At 47.0% G+C, this 13,863-nt stretch overlaps 2 protein-coding genes across 8 annotated transcripts in view; one reads left to right on the top strand and one right to left on the bottom strand.

Moving 5' to 3' along the window:
* Positions 1–8,749, top strand: part of BFSP2 (beaded filament structural protein 2) — a 66,980-nt gene extending 58,231 nt beyond the window's left edge. The window contains exons 6-7 of the mRNA XM_036066815.2: positions 5,195–5,415; positions 8,487–8,749. Coding sequence (XP_035922708.1) covers positions 5,195–5,415; positions 8,487–8,493 — 228 coding nt within the window. The 3' untranslated portion in view covers positions 8,494–8,749. The remainder of the gene's footprint in view (positions 1–5,194; positions 5,416–8,486) is intronic.
* LOC118519394 (uncharacterized) overlaps positions 1–13,863 on the bottom strand; it is a 78,477-nt gene that overhangs the window by 20,440 nt on the left and 44,174 nt on the right. The window contains exon 3 of one of the 7 annotated variants that reach the window (XM_078071727.1): positions 10,713–10,836. The exons of the other annotated variants lie outside the window; for them this stretch is intronic. Within the exon in view, the coding sequence (XP_077927853.1) occupies positions 10,713–10,836 (124 nt within the window). The remainder of the gene's footprint in view (positions 1–10,712; positions 10,837–13,863) is intronic. 7 annotated transcript variants of the gene reach the window in all.

The following is a 13,863-nucleotide window of genomic DNA, read 5'->3' as shown; positions in this document are numbered from 1 at the left end:
ATGATCTCAGGGTCCTGGGATCAAGCCCCGCATCGGGCTCCCTGCTCAGTGGGGAGCCTGCTTTTCCCTCTCCCTCTCCTGCTCCCTCTGCTTGTGCTCTCTCACTCTCTTTGTCAAATAAATAAATAAAATCTTAAAAAAAAAAGTGCCAGGCAAAATATTGGGCATATACTCAATCCCACATCATCAGAAAAGCCTGGATGAATTGCACCTGGATGGAGGTGGCACATTACTTAGCCACACATATACTGGCTGCCTACTGTGTGCTAAGCCCTCTGTGAGGTAGGTCCCAGGGACGTAAACATGAAGTGGATGGTTCCCGTCCTCTAAAAGCTCATGACCAGATTGGGTTCCACCAAATGACTGAACACGGCAGAGGGTACTGTGCTCCCAGAGCAGTTGCTCCCAGCAGCCTCCATTCTCAGCGAGCGCCAGCCTGCCCTCACCTCTGTCCTTCGCAGACGCTGTCACCTGCACCATTCTGCAGGTAAGGTTTAAGTCCCCGAACAGGAGATCTTCTGTCTTCTGTTTCCAGCCTCAAAATGTCTCTGAAGTTTTATCCACTCTCTCCTCCCTTCAGTAAACTTGCCCTGTCTACTGTTGCCCCATCTGGGACATTCCTCTATCTACTGTCCCCTCTCTTCTGCATTTTCAGTGTCCCTCCCCCCTGAGATTGCCTGGGGGTAAAAGAGAAAGCCTTCCTTCGCCAGACCTTCCAGCACCACCCAGTGCTTGGGCTTCATTCACAGACCAGCCCAGATTCTGCAGGAAGGGAAATGCCTAGAACTTACCCTTTGCTCTCCTACACTTGAGCCTCTGGACATGTTCTTCCCATGGCTGCAAGGAGACCCCTCCCCCCAACTCTGCCCACCTCTACCTGTCCTCACACCCTTGGCACAGGTGAGGTAGAAGATACGCAAGTGCTACACCCAACGAAAAGCCTAGATCCTGACTCCCATAGGTGGGCTGATCTCTCCACCTGCCACCTATTTGCCTTCAGAGCCCTGTGGTTCATGTGATTATATCAGCTCATCCACTGACATCACATTAACTTCTTCAGGGCAGAGACCATGTCTAGTTTGTTTCATGTCCCCAAAGCACTTGATGAGTGTCCAAAATGTAATTTCTTCAAAGAGATGCTAATAGTCATGAGAGCATGCTCACCTGCATTCTCTCATTGGACCCTCATAGAAACACTGAGAAGTGTGGGGGGCTGGGACTGACATCCCATTTTGCAGCAGAGCAAACTGTGGTTCAGGGGTTTGCCCATGAACAGGAGTAACAAGTGGAGGGGCTGAGCCCTTCTGGCTCTATTTCTCTACTAGACCACAGCGGGCTTCTGGAATTGGGGATTGGCACTCACTCTGGAATCTGGAATCTTGACTCCCCTACTCATTAGCGCAGTGACGTCTCTAAGATTCTGTTTTCTCACTTGCGAAGTGAGGATCTGTTTGGGTTATCATATGTATCTGCTGTGTTGGTGGCTTAAGACAACAGTAAAAAATGTGTTCAGTTGAGGCGGAGTCCAGCAGAGACAGCTGGGCATCTGCTGGGGCCAGACCATCCAAGAATGGTGGCTTCCGCTCACATGTGTGGGGCCTCAGCTGTGCATCTCTTTTTCTCCCTCCATGGGGCCTGTCCAGGTGGCTAGCTCTGACTTCCTCAAATCATGGCAGTCATGTAGTCGGACTTCTGATGTGGCATCCGGCTTTCCTCAGAGCACCCGCACAGAAGCTACCAGGCCTCTTAACACCTGGGCTTACAAGTCCCTGAATATCACTTATACAGAACTCTGTTGGTCTTAGCAGGCACGGGCCATCTCAGATCCCACAAGAAGAGAAAGAAACGCCACCTCTTGATGAGGCAGTGGCAAGGCCACCTAGAGAAAGAACACGTGGGATGGAGACAGGGATTGCAGCTGTCTTTGGAAATGTGATCTGCTGCCAGACTGAACAGAATTTACCTCATAAAGTCATGGGGATGACTGATGAAACAATGCAGGTCAAGCCCTTAGGACAGTGCCTGGCACAGAGTGAGCAGTCAATAAATGGTATCTATTACTGGTTATCATTGTAAAATTATTATTATAACCCCTGGTAGAGCAATCCCAAGTTGGCATCATCTGATCACCTCACTTAAACCCCATGGTCCTGCCTACTGGAACCAATCGAAAGAAAACTCACACCCCCAACCAGAAGACTTAGGAGTAGTGACATGCTGGCTGTGCTTGGGACCCAGGACGGGCTGCCTCTGTCCCCTGCTAGCTGGTAGATCAGAGCTCTGGTCCCTGGGCCTTACAGCCGAGGTTAGGAGCCCAGACAGCTGGAACAAGAAGCACACCTTTCTGCAGCTTTCAAATGGACAGCTCAGTCCATCCAGCCGTCCCTATTATCCTCGGTCAGAGCAGCCTGCCCACACACAGGGCCCCCGCAGCTCGCACAAACCTCAGACAGGCGAGCTGGTGGCGCTTGCAGCCCCCTTTGCCAGCAAGGCACTGTTTGTATTGGCAGCCAGGGACCTGTAATGGTGCTTAAAGCCGACTGAGCTCTGTGTTCCGTCAGCTCAAATCAGGAATGGAGCTCAAGGCCAGAAATCACATAAGGTCACTATTTTTACTTTCTGGAGGGCTTAGCAATTCAATCTCCAGAAACTGGGGAATAAGTGTGCTTATTGTTGTGTTGTGTTGTGCTGCTGTGGGGGCTGGAACTGGGAGACGGGTGGCAGTGGCCTGGCTGCCATCACTTGAGCCCAAGCGTCTCTGTGAGAACCAGGCCAGGATGTCAGGGACTTAGCGGGGAAAGCTGGACCAGGACTCTGAGGATGGGACAAAAGAGACAGAGGACCTCTGATAGGCATTTCCACGAACCTACATTGGGCAATGGTTCCTAAGTCATCAAAGAAAACCTCAGGCCACATGGAGAAGTCACCTGTGAACATGGAGCAAAAACTGTAGACAGATGATCCAAACGTGATTCCATGAAAGTTTTTTCCAAATCACAGCTGTTACAGGTCCAATGTCAACACTAAACACTACAAACCAAGCAATTTCCTGATGAACAAAGAAGGAAAACCCAGAGAGTTTGGAACAAGTGATTCTCAAAGTGCAGGTGGCCATTTCTGCATCTTCTTTGCCATAGAGGGGTTTTCAGATCTCACCAAAATAATAACCCTAGACCAGATACTGATCCAGATTTTTTTTCTACTAGTCACATTTTTTGCCACCTGTAAGTGTACCTAGGATGGGAATCTGACTCAATATTCTTATATCCTATGGAATTAAGATGGTTTAAATAAGATGATATGGTGGCCCCTGCTTAACAGGAGCCATGATTCAAGATGGCATCCTGACCAAGAATCTTCCATTTCAACCACAGTAATCAAAAGGGTATGAAAAATCTCCTCTTAGGGGGCAGGGTACAGAAAGTTGTATTATTGAGATTTTACTCCAATTTGAAAAGATACTTATCTGTTGTTATGTGTCATATAAAAAAAGCCAGATGCTAAATTATAGGTGCACCATGATGACAACTATTAAAAAATGTTAAAGATAGATGCACACAGTTTTTTAAAGGTGTTTATTGGTCAGCCCTACAGTCTGCAAGGCTTGCTATATGGGAAGATGAGGTTTCCAGTCTAATGGGGAGACAGGTAGGGCAATAAGTGTAACCATAATACAAGTGCTGTCATCCTGGGCAGCACACCCGTTTGAGCACCTACTCTGTGCCAGCCCCTGTCTTATCATGGGAGTTACAGAAACTTCCTTTCTGCTCTCAAGAGTTCACCGTCTGGTAGAGGAAACATGCCCCTAAGAAGCTCAGCCCACTATTACAAGTTTAAGGGCATGCATGTACTTGGGCAGCCATGGAAACCCAAAGGAGGGGCCCCTAACCCGGCCTGGTGGGGGAAAGGGCAAGAGACAATCAAGGAAGTCTTCCTGGGGGAGGTGACCCCTAAGCTTGGACTTGGGGATGAGTAGGAATGATCCAGGTGAGAAGGAAGGGGAGATACAAATCCAGATTCGGACTTTCGACAGAGCACAGTGGCTGCTATGTGGAGAATGCAGGGGCAGGAGGAACTAGAGACCAAGAGATGAGCTACAAGCTACTGAGGTTACCCCAGGGTAGCAGTGATAAGCATCCATCCTGGGCACCGGTGCCTGGGGGAGAGAGGGCATAAATGTGAAAACTTTCCAGAATATATAAGAGGCAGGACTCTATGATGATTGAATCAGGGAGGGGAGGAAGATGAGGGACATGCCTTTGCCAGGTTTCTAGTCCATGCAGACTCACCAGCGGAAGCACAGATAGGAGAGGCAAACAGGTTCCGAAAGAAGCCAGTGGCTCCATTGTGGACACGTTGATTTGAGGTGCCCTTGGACTGTATACATTTCCAGGAAGAAATTCAGTAGCAGGTTTATGCTCAGGGGGAGAGGTCTGTCCTGGAAACATCAATGCAAGAGTCACCGGGAGAGAGACAACTAAAATCATGAGCGTGGCAGAGACCAACCAACGCAGGCGCAGGAAGCATGGCTCAGAGAGAAACCGGCTCAGGACGGGGCAGTGGGGAGCCCACAGGGAAGGGGCAGCAAGGGGAAGAGGCATTAGCCAAGGTGTGCTACTAACACACTAAAGAAGAACCTGCTGAGTGTATAAAGGCCAGAGACATTCATTCTAACTCTGGCAATCTGGGCAAGCCTGCTGGAGGAGAAGGCATTTTAACTGAATGATGGAAGGGGTTTCAGCAGTGGAGGAGGAAAGGACCCCCCAGGGAGTGAGAAATCATGAGCAAAAAGGCCCAGAGGCGGTTCAGAGAGCAAGATTTGTTTGAAAAAAAACACCTGCAAACTGCCTCCCCTTGTGTGTATGTCAATTTCTCACTCTCATTTTTTTCTCGCATTATCTTTCTCACTCATTCTCTCTCATCAGTATACTTCATCTTTCTGCCTCGCCTTCTTCCCCTTTTCTCTGTCTTCCTCCCCGCACCCCCTCATCAGAAACATCAGTGAATTAGACTAAACAAGAGTCTGGCCTCCGGAGGAGGATTCATCATTCCCCCCCGTAAGCCAGCGAGGCCATTGTCCTTGGAGTAACGGACAGCCCAGGCCCAGCGCAGCACTTCCCACAGCTGTGCCCACCTCCCTCTTCGAGGGCCCTGCCTGCGGCCTCGGGTGTGGACTGCGTTCTCTCTTTGGCAGAAACGAGGCCTGGAGAACACGTTGCACGACGCCAAGCACTGGCACGACATCGAGCTCCAGAGCCTGGGCGCCGTGGTCAGCAGGCTGGAGGCGGAGCTCAGGGAGATGCGCTGGGAGGCCGGGCAGCAGCAGGAGGCTCGCGAGCATCTGCGGGCGCGCAAGGCCCAGCTGCAGAGGGACGTGGCGTCCTACCACGCCCTGCTGGACAGGGAGGAGAGCTGGTAAGCCTCTCCTCGCCCCGCATTCCTGTGACAGCTCTACATACTCATGGGTTCGAAATTAGAAGTTTTTCAAACACTATAGAAGCAGCTAAGGTAAGAAAGAGAAATCACCCTCAAACTCCCCAACACACACGCGCGCGCGCGCGCACACTCCCACAGCCTGTGTCCTTGCAGGATTTTTTTTTCAAATGTACACTTCTCCATTTAAATTCAATTAATTAACATATAATGTATTATTGGTTTCAGAGGTACAGGTCTGTGATTCATCAGTCTTATATAACACCCAGTGCTCATTACCTCGCATGCCCTCCTTAATACCCATCACCCAGTTACCCCTTCCCTCCATGTCCCTCCCCTCCAACAACCCTCAGTTTGTTTCCTATGATTAAGAGTCTCTTTTGGTTTGTCTCTCTCTCTGGTTTCATCTTGTTTTATTTTTTCCTCTCTTCCCCTATGATCCTCTGTTGTGTTTCTTAAATTCCACGTATCAGTGAGAGCCTATGATAATTGTCTTTCTCTGATTGACTTATTTCGCTTAACAAAATACCCTCTAGTTCCATCCATGTCATTGCAAATGGCAAGATTTCATTTTTTTGATGGCTGCATAATATTTCATTGTATATATATATATACCACATCTTCTTTATCCATTCATCCGTCGATGGACATCTGGGCTCTTTCCACAGTTTGGCTATTGTGGACATTGCTGCTATAAACATTGAGCTGCACATGCCCCTTCGGATCCCTACATTTGTATCTTTGGGGTAAATGCCCAGTAGCGCAATTGCTGGGTCATAGGGTAGCTCTATTTTCACCTTCTTGAGGAACCTCCATACTGTTTTCCAGAGTGGCTGCACCAGCTTGCATTCCCACCAACAGTGTAGGAGGGTTCCCTTTTCTCCACATCCCCGCCAACATCTGTCGTTTCCTGACTTGTTAATTTTAGCCATTCTGACTGGTGTGGGGTGGTATCTCATTGAGGTTTTGATTTGTATTTCCCTGATGCCAAGTGATGTTGAGCACTTTTTCATGTGTCTGTTGGCCATTTGGATGTCTTCTTTGGAAAAATGTCTGTTCATGTCTTCCTTGCAGGATTTTTCTATTCGTATATTCACATCTGCAGATATACACATACACACACATGGACATACTTCTACGTGTTTGGACATACCAAGGACATACATGCTGTCTGTTAGGGGTACTTTCAGCTGCGGGTAATAGACCCTCATTAATGGGGCTACAAACCAATGCTCCTGAAACTTTAATGTGCACTCAGAACACCAAAACCTGAGCATATTTTATTTTTTATTGAACTATAATGAACATGCAGTATCATATTAGTTTCAGGTGTATGATATAATGATTCAACATCTCTAGACATGACTCAGTGCTCATCAAGATAAGTGTGCTCTTAATCCCCTTCACCTCTTTCCCCCATCCCCCCACCTCCCCTCTGGTTACCATCAGTTTGCTCTCTGTATTTAAGAGTCTGTTTTTTCACTCATAGGTAGAATTTAAGAACAAATGAACAAAGAAAAAAAGAGACAAACAAAAAAGCAGATTCTTAAATACAGAGAACAACCTGGGGACTTTTTTTTTAATGCAGACTCTGCTTCACTAGGTCTGGGGTAGGCCAGAAATTCTTCAAGTCTAACAAAGCTCCCAGGTGATACCTATAACTGCTGGCCCACAAACCACACTTTGAGCGGCAAGGGCACAAACCGTGCTTATTTAAGAGTTCCAGAAATAAAGTGGTCTAGGCCCCTCAATGATTTCATTAAGGTCCCAAGCTCTTTCATCTTCCTGATATACCATCCCTGATATATGGGCTTTTTGTCTTCATTTCATTACCCATGGTTGCCAAATGCCTACCACAGCTCCAGACTCATATCTTCATTCATGGTAAGAAGGGGAGGGAAGAGGGAGGCAGCTCTCTTCTTTTATCAGTGAAGGAAAAACATGTTGAGAAGGCCTCCAGTGGATTTTCCCTTACATCTCATTGACCATATAACCTGCTCACATGAGCATACCTCCCTGCAAGGGATGCTGGGAAAGAAATTACTTAGCTTTTCCAGCCTCCATAGTGGAGAGAAGCAAGGGGTAGGAATGGCATATATATATCTGTATATGTACGTGTATGCACGTGCACACAGGTATGTGTATATTCGCAGTCTTTTTTTAATGGGTAAGGATTCCAGGAGCATATGTGTAAGTCTTGGGATTCTGCTTCCTTGCCAGCTTGTTGAGGAAATCCAAGCTTTAGTCTACCATAATTCTGTATCTTCACTTTTCCCTCCAAAGTCCCTTCCAAGACATACATTGAATAATGAATAGAACATCAGCTCTGAGAGGCAACTTAGTGATTACATAAGACAACCCCTCAATTTCAGAGAGAATACAAAAGCCCAGAGCAGAAAAGGATGTGTTTGTGATCACACGGGGAGGTGGAGGCAGAGCTGGGACTGGAGCCCAGGTCTCCTGGCTTCTCCAAGGTGCTGTGTAACATTTTTCTCTCGAAGGCAAGAGAACCGTATAGAAGCAACGGAATCCTCCCTCTTTTCCAATAGAGAATATGTCATCCAGCTCCTTTCCGACTGTCTTTTTATTGGATTGATTTCTGCTGATTATAAAAGCTAGATGTTCCTAACAAAGCTCATTTTTTCACGTGCCCTTGAACATCTGAATATATACATAAAATTGTTTTAAACATATACAAAAAGTAATGAGTTAGGCTGAATTTACTTCAAGAATATAAGAACTCGACTAGTGAGTGCCCACTAGGTACAGCTCAGTCTTAAGTTCTTTATCTTCATTTCTCCCCAAAACTCTGCCAGGATGACATCATTCTCCCCATTTTATAGACAGGAGACAAAGCCTCAGAGAGCTGAAGTCATTTGCCCAAGGTCACACAGCTAAAAACCATGGAACAGGGGTTTGAAACCCAAACTGCCTTGTTCCAAAGGCCAAATTCTTTCCATGAGACTCTTGCCTTTCCTGTACTCCCACTATGACCTCTTTACTAATTTTCATCATCTACGACTTCTCTCACTTGCGTTTTTTGTTTGTTTCAGCGAATGAAGGAACTTCTGTTTTCACGAAGAAAATGCTGCCTCCCTCACCAAGTGACCAGTGAAGTTCCTAGAGGAGTTTCCCCCACATAGCCTAGACTCCCACCACCACCCTACCCTCCCGAGCTGGATTCCCTGGTTGATTCAGCTTAGTCTGAAAAGCATCCTGGAAGTGGAGAGGGTCCTTCTGCCTTAATTTAAATAGTCTGTAGCTTGATCAACCTTCCTTGTCCCTCTCCAAATAAATGCTTTGTGTGTGGCTTCCAGTCTGCCCACCTTGTTCAACCCACTGTCAGGTGAAGATGGATATCGCTTTACCTGCCTGGCTTTTTGCTCCCAGAGCCATTCTTAATGGCTTCTGCAGGGGTCCTTGAGCATGACGCCATCTACCTCGTCATCCAAGGGTCAGCTGCTCTTGGGTTTATGGACATAAACATGCGGCTTAAGCAAGACTTGTGTTCATGGCATGTAAGATTGCCACGGTTTGGGGGCAAAAACAACACTCTTGCTAGACAGTGGATTGGCCTGGTGCTTTGTTGAATATATCATGATCATAAGCATCACAGAGCATTCAGATCTCTCTAATGCACTCTGCACAGGCATATTCGTGCAGACTCACACATCTCACTGCGATGGCAGAGCATCTCTCAATCAGTTTAAACGGTACTTCAAATCGGGGAGGGGGTATTAATTAGGTTGTGGTTGCCTACCCCACTGGCAGCCTCAGAACTTTTTTCCAGGATCCTTCCCCCAGCCTTCTCAGGGCCTAGCCCAGCCAAATATAGTGTGTGAATCTGCCACCGACCCAGGCAAGACTCCCCTGCCTTCTGATTAAAACTGAAACCACCACCTGTGTCCTACCACAGGCTCTCAGTGTCTCCAAAACCACACACACAAAGCCCAGCCTTAATTTCTTAATTCTTCCCCCAAGCTTCTGTTAGTCCACCTGCCACACAGAATTACAGACCAAAATATCCACACGAGTCTGTCCTCCTAAGTGGCTAATCCAGACAGGGGGATGTGTCCAATATGGGCACATTCAAAGACACCCTCCCCCCACCCCTGGGGTTCCAAAGAGCCAAAGCCGACATAAACAAAAGAAACCTTCTTTACCCTTAAGAACGCTTAAAAGAGAAGCAAGGCAAGAAGTGGGGTCTCCTGGTTGACACCGCGCCAACTGGCTTTCCTTTTTGGCTTCTAGGATCAAAGGGATTGTATTAGTAAGTCATGTGGGCAGGACAGCTATTTACAGCTTGCACCACACCTTTACATAATTCTGTTTGTGGTCTGAGGCTCAGAAATAGTCAAGGCACCACCTGATGCTACATCTCTGCAAAGCACCAATCCCTGCACAGCTGCGCGCTCCCCGGTGCCCTCCGTGGAAGCAGTGGGTACAAGGGCCTCCCTGGAAGAGGGCGTCGTGCACGGGCGAGCTATGCTGGGTGCACTGAGGCCTGAATAGCCATTTTTCCAAAGAAAATAGATAAGTGGCCAACTGAGGTCTGTTTCTTTCCTTTCTTACTTGTTACAGTTAATTTTCTGCCCCCCCGCCAGCCAAGACCTAAATCCCTAACCTAAACACAGCTGGGGGGCCCCAAAACGTCAGCCGTCAAAAGGAGGTACTTATGGGTCTGAATGGCCATGCGTTTTCCAGAACCTGGACGCTGTTTCAGCTATTGCACGGAGGGGAGAACGGATCCGCACACCCTGCCGCGTTTCCACCGGACAGCGTGCTGCGCGGGGCCGCACACACACGGTCTCCTCCGCCCCCTAATCTCAAAGAGCATCTGCCATAAATCATTAAGTTAATCATCCTTTGGCAGGGAGAGCCAGGGCAGACTGGGGCTTCCAGTTCTCAGCACGGTGTCTTGCTGTTTCTAATGAGGCTTCATTAACAGGTAAGAAAAGGCGCTGCTGGCCCCTGATTCCGCCAGGGCCTTATTGAGCTCGGGCTTCCCCCTACAACAGCCGGTAAAATCACACCCTGGCAGCAGCTCGCTGGCAGGTGGCAGGGATGCTTACTGCTCCTGTTGGTGTCAAGGACAGAGCATTTGTTCTGGAGCGGACCAGAGAAGGGCTTCCACGGGGCTCCTCCAGAAGCACAGGCGCGCTGTTTCCAGACCAGGTAACGCCACCGGCCTCCGGCCTCCTCCCTGGAGCACAGTGTAAACACCCAGGGAGGCTGCTAGAACGCCCGTCCTTAGGCTTTCAGACCGGGAGCAAACTCACCTTCACTGTCATCCACAGCACTTCTGAGCACCTCCTGGCGCCCAGACAGTTTGCTGGACTTTGAGGACAGCAGTAAACAGGAGACAGTTTCCGCCCCGGTGGGCTTACTGTCTCCCTGGGGAGCCTGAGTGTGCACATAAAAGGAAAAACAAAGCAAAACAGGCAGAGCATCACATTGCAGTTCGCGGGACCCCTTCATAGAATTCAGTTTATTATAGAAGGCACGGAAATAGACATCCAGATCTAATCTCTGTGGGATTTCAAGAATCATCAAGTAAGTCCCATGCTGGTTTCTGATGATCTCTAAATACCCCACAGATATTCTTTTTTTTCCCCCAGATGTATTGAACTGTGATTGATGTTCAGCACTGTGCAAGTTTAAGGTGTATAATGAGTACCACCATCAGTTACAATCCATCATCTCCTTTAGATACAGAAAAAGAAAAAGAAAAATACATTGTTTCCTTGTGCTGGGAACTCTTGGGGTTTACTCTCTTAACTTTTTTTTTTTTTTAAAGATTTTATTTATTTATTTGACAGAGAGAGACACAGCGAGAGAGGGAACACAAGCAGGGGGAGTGGGAGAGGGAGAAGCAGGCTTCCCGCCGAGCAGAGAGCCCGATGCGGGGCTCGATCCCAAGACCCTAGGATCATGACCTGAGCCGAAGGCAGACGCTTAACGACTGAGCCACCCAGGTGCCCCCTCTCAACTTTCATAGGTACCAGACAGCAGTGTTAGAGGCAGTCAGTCATCAGGCTGTGTGAGACATCCCTGGTACTTACTTATCTTCCAACTGGAAGTTTGTATCTTTTGACCACCTTCCTCCAATCCACCCCCTCCCACCTCTGCTAACCATAGATCTGATCTCTTTTTCTAGGCGTTTGTTTTTTAGGATTCCACAAACAACTGAGATCATACATTGTTTTTCTTTGTGTGTCTTATTTCACTTAGCATAATGCCCTTAAGGTCCACCCATGTTGTTGCAAATGACAGACTTTCCTGCTTTTTATGGCTAAATAATATTCCTCTGGGTATATGTGTGTGTACCTGTATATATCCCAACTTCTTTATCCATGCATCTGTCCAAGGACACTTAGGCTGCTTCCGTGTCTTGACATTGTAACTAATGCTGCTATGGATATGGGGGTGCAGAGATCTCCTTGACATAGTGTTTTCATTTCCTTCAAATATTGTCCCAGAAGGGGTTTTGCAGGACCATATGGTAGTTCTATTTTTAACTTTTTGAGGAACTTCCATTCTGTTTTCCATGGTGGCTGCACCAGTTTGCATTCCCACCAGCAGTGCACAAGGGTTCCCTTTCCTCCGCATCCTCGCCAACATTTATTTCGTCTTTTTGTTGCTAGCCATTCTAACAGGTGTGAGGTGATATCTTATTGTGGTTTCCTTAACAATTAATGATGTTGAGTATCATTTCATGAACCTGTTGGCCCCTCATCTATTTTCTTTGGAAAAATGTCTATTCAGGACTTTTGCCTATTTTTTTAAATTGTAATTTGCTAATTTAGTTATTATCAGATATTTACACTGCTTCCAAGGTTGAATATATATATTTTTTTAACTGCAGAAATCGGGGTGCCTGGGTGGCTCAGTTGGTTAAGAGTCTGACTCTTGATTTCAGCTCAGGTCATGATCTCAGGGTCATGAGATGGAGCCCCAAGTCGGGCTCCACACTGGGCGTGGAGCCTGCTTAAGATTCTCTCCCTCCCTCTCCCTCTGCCCCTCCCCCCACTAATGTGTACACACAGGTGTGTTCTCTCTCTCTCTCTCTCTCTAAAAAACACATTTTTTTTAAAAAAATGCAGAAATCAACATAGTACTTTGGCTATTAAAGATAAAGAAATGAATGATTTTAACATTTCTAGAAGGGAAACTAATTGTTAGTACTCTATCTGCACAGAGCTATGTGATCCCAATCTGTTAGCATAAGATTCAAGTTTACCAATTATTACAAATGAATTTGCAGGGGCCCTTTGAGGAACGGGTGATGCCAGCGTAAGAGTGCCAGCAGCAGCCATAATAAGAGGATTTTCTTCTCAAGAGGCAAGAATGGGGCACCTGGCTGGCTCAGTTGGAAGAGCTTGTGACTCTTGATCTCAGGGGTCATAAGTTCAAGCCCCACATTGGGTGTAGAGATTACTTAAATAAATAAAACTTAAAAAAAAAAAAGGCAAGAGTAAGTCAAGCAATAATGGAGATTTGATATTACTCCTCAGGAAAGCAAAGTCACCTGTTTCATATTCTATGTGATGAAGCAATAACACATACACATCACCATCAGCTGGTGGGGCATGATGACTACAGCTGACCTATTACCCTTACAAATCTAACGTTTTGCAGTTTGTGAGCAGGGACTTTTCACTGAGTGGTCTTATCTCCAAAGTGAGGTCCTTCCTTAGAGAGAAAGGGCGCTCTGTCCCCAGGAACACTGAGGTGGGAGTGCCAGGGCTGATACGGTCCGCCATCAGGACAAGAAGTCTTCAAGTAGATTAGAAAGCAGATATGATCTCTCCTTGGATATGCCTTTGTCTGGCCAGTTGACATCTTGACTGTTAAACCAAATGCCTGTTCTTCTTGAGGCATCTTCTTGAAGTGCTGGTGGGATATGGTGCTGGGTCACTGGAAATGAGCCACTGCGTGCTGAGTATCTGTAGGACAGGGGCCTGGAACCCCAAGGCTGATGCTGCCACAGCCTCCCCCATTCCCATGCCAGAGTACAGCACTCTATGTCCTGTCCGTGATCCTCGGCAGGGTCAAAGGGCATTGGGAAGTGATGGCCTTGAAAGACTGGGAGCCCCAGTTTTGCCCAATTTTAGTTGAACTATTTGTTTTTTGCTATTGAGTTGTGTGAGCTCTTTATATAATGTGAATATTAACCTCTTACCAGATACATGGTTTACAAATTTTTTTTTTTCCCATTCAGTAAGTTGTCTTTCCTTTTGTTGATGATTTCCTTTGCTGTGCAGAAGCTTTTTAGTTTGATGGAGTCCCACTTATTTATTTTTTAATTTTTTGCTTGTGCTTTAAGTGTCCTATCCAAAAAGTCATTGCCAAGACCCATGTCAAGGAGCTTCTTCCCTACGTTTTCTTCTAGGAGTTTTATAGTTTTCAGTCTTACATTTAAGTCTTAAA

The sequence above is a fragment of the Halichoerus grypus genome, chromosome 1, assembly GCF_964656455.1.
Source record: "Halichoerus grypus chromosome 1, mHalGry1.hap1.1, whole genome shotgun sequence".
Lineage (NCBI taxonomy): Eukaryota > Metazoa > Chordata > Mammalia > Carnivora > Phocidae > Halichoerus > Halichoerus grypus.
The sequence above is the reverse complement of the archived record's forward strand: the minus strand, read 5'-3'. Positions and strand labels throughout refer to the sequence as shown.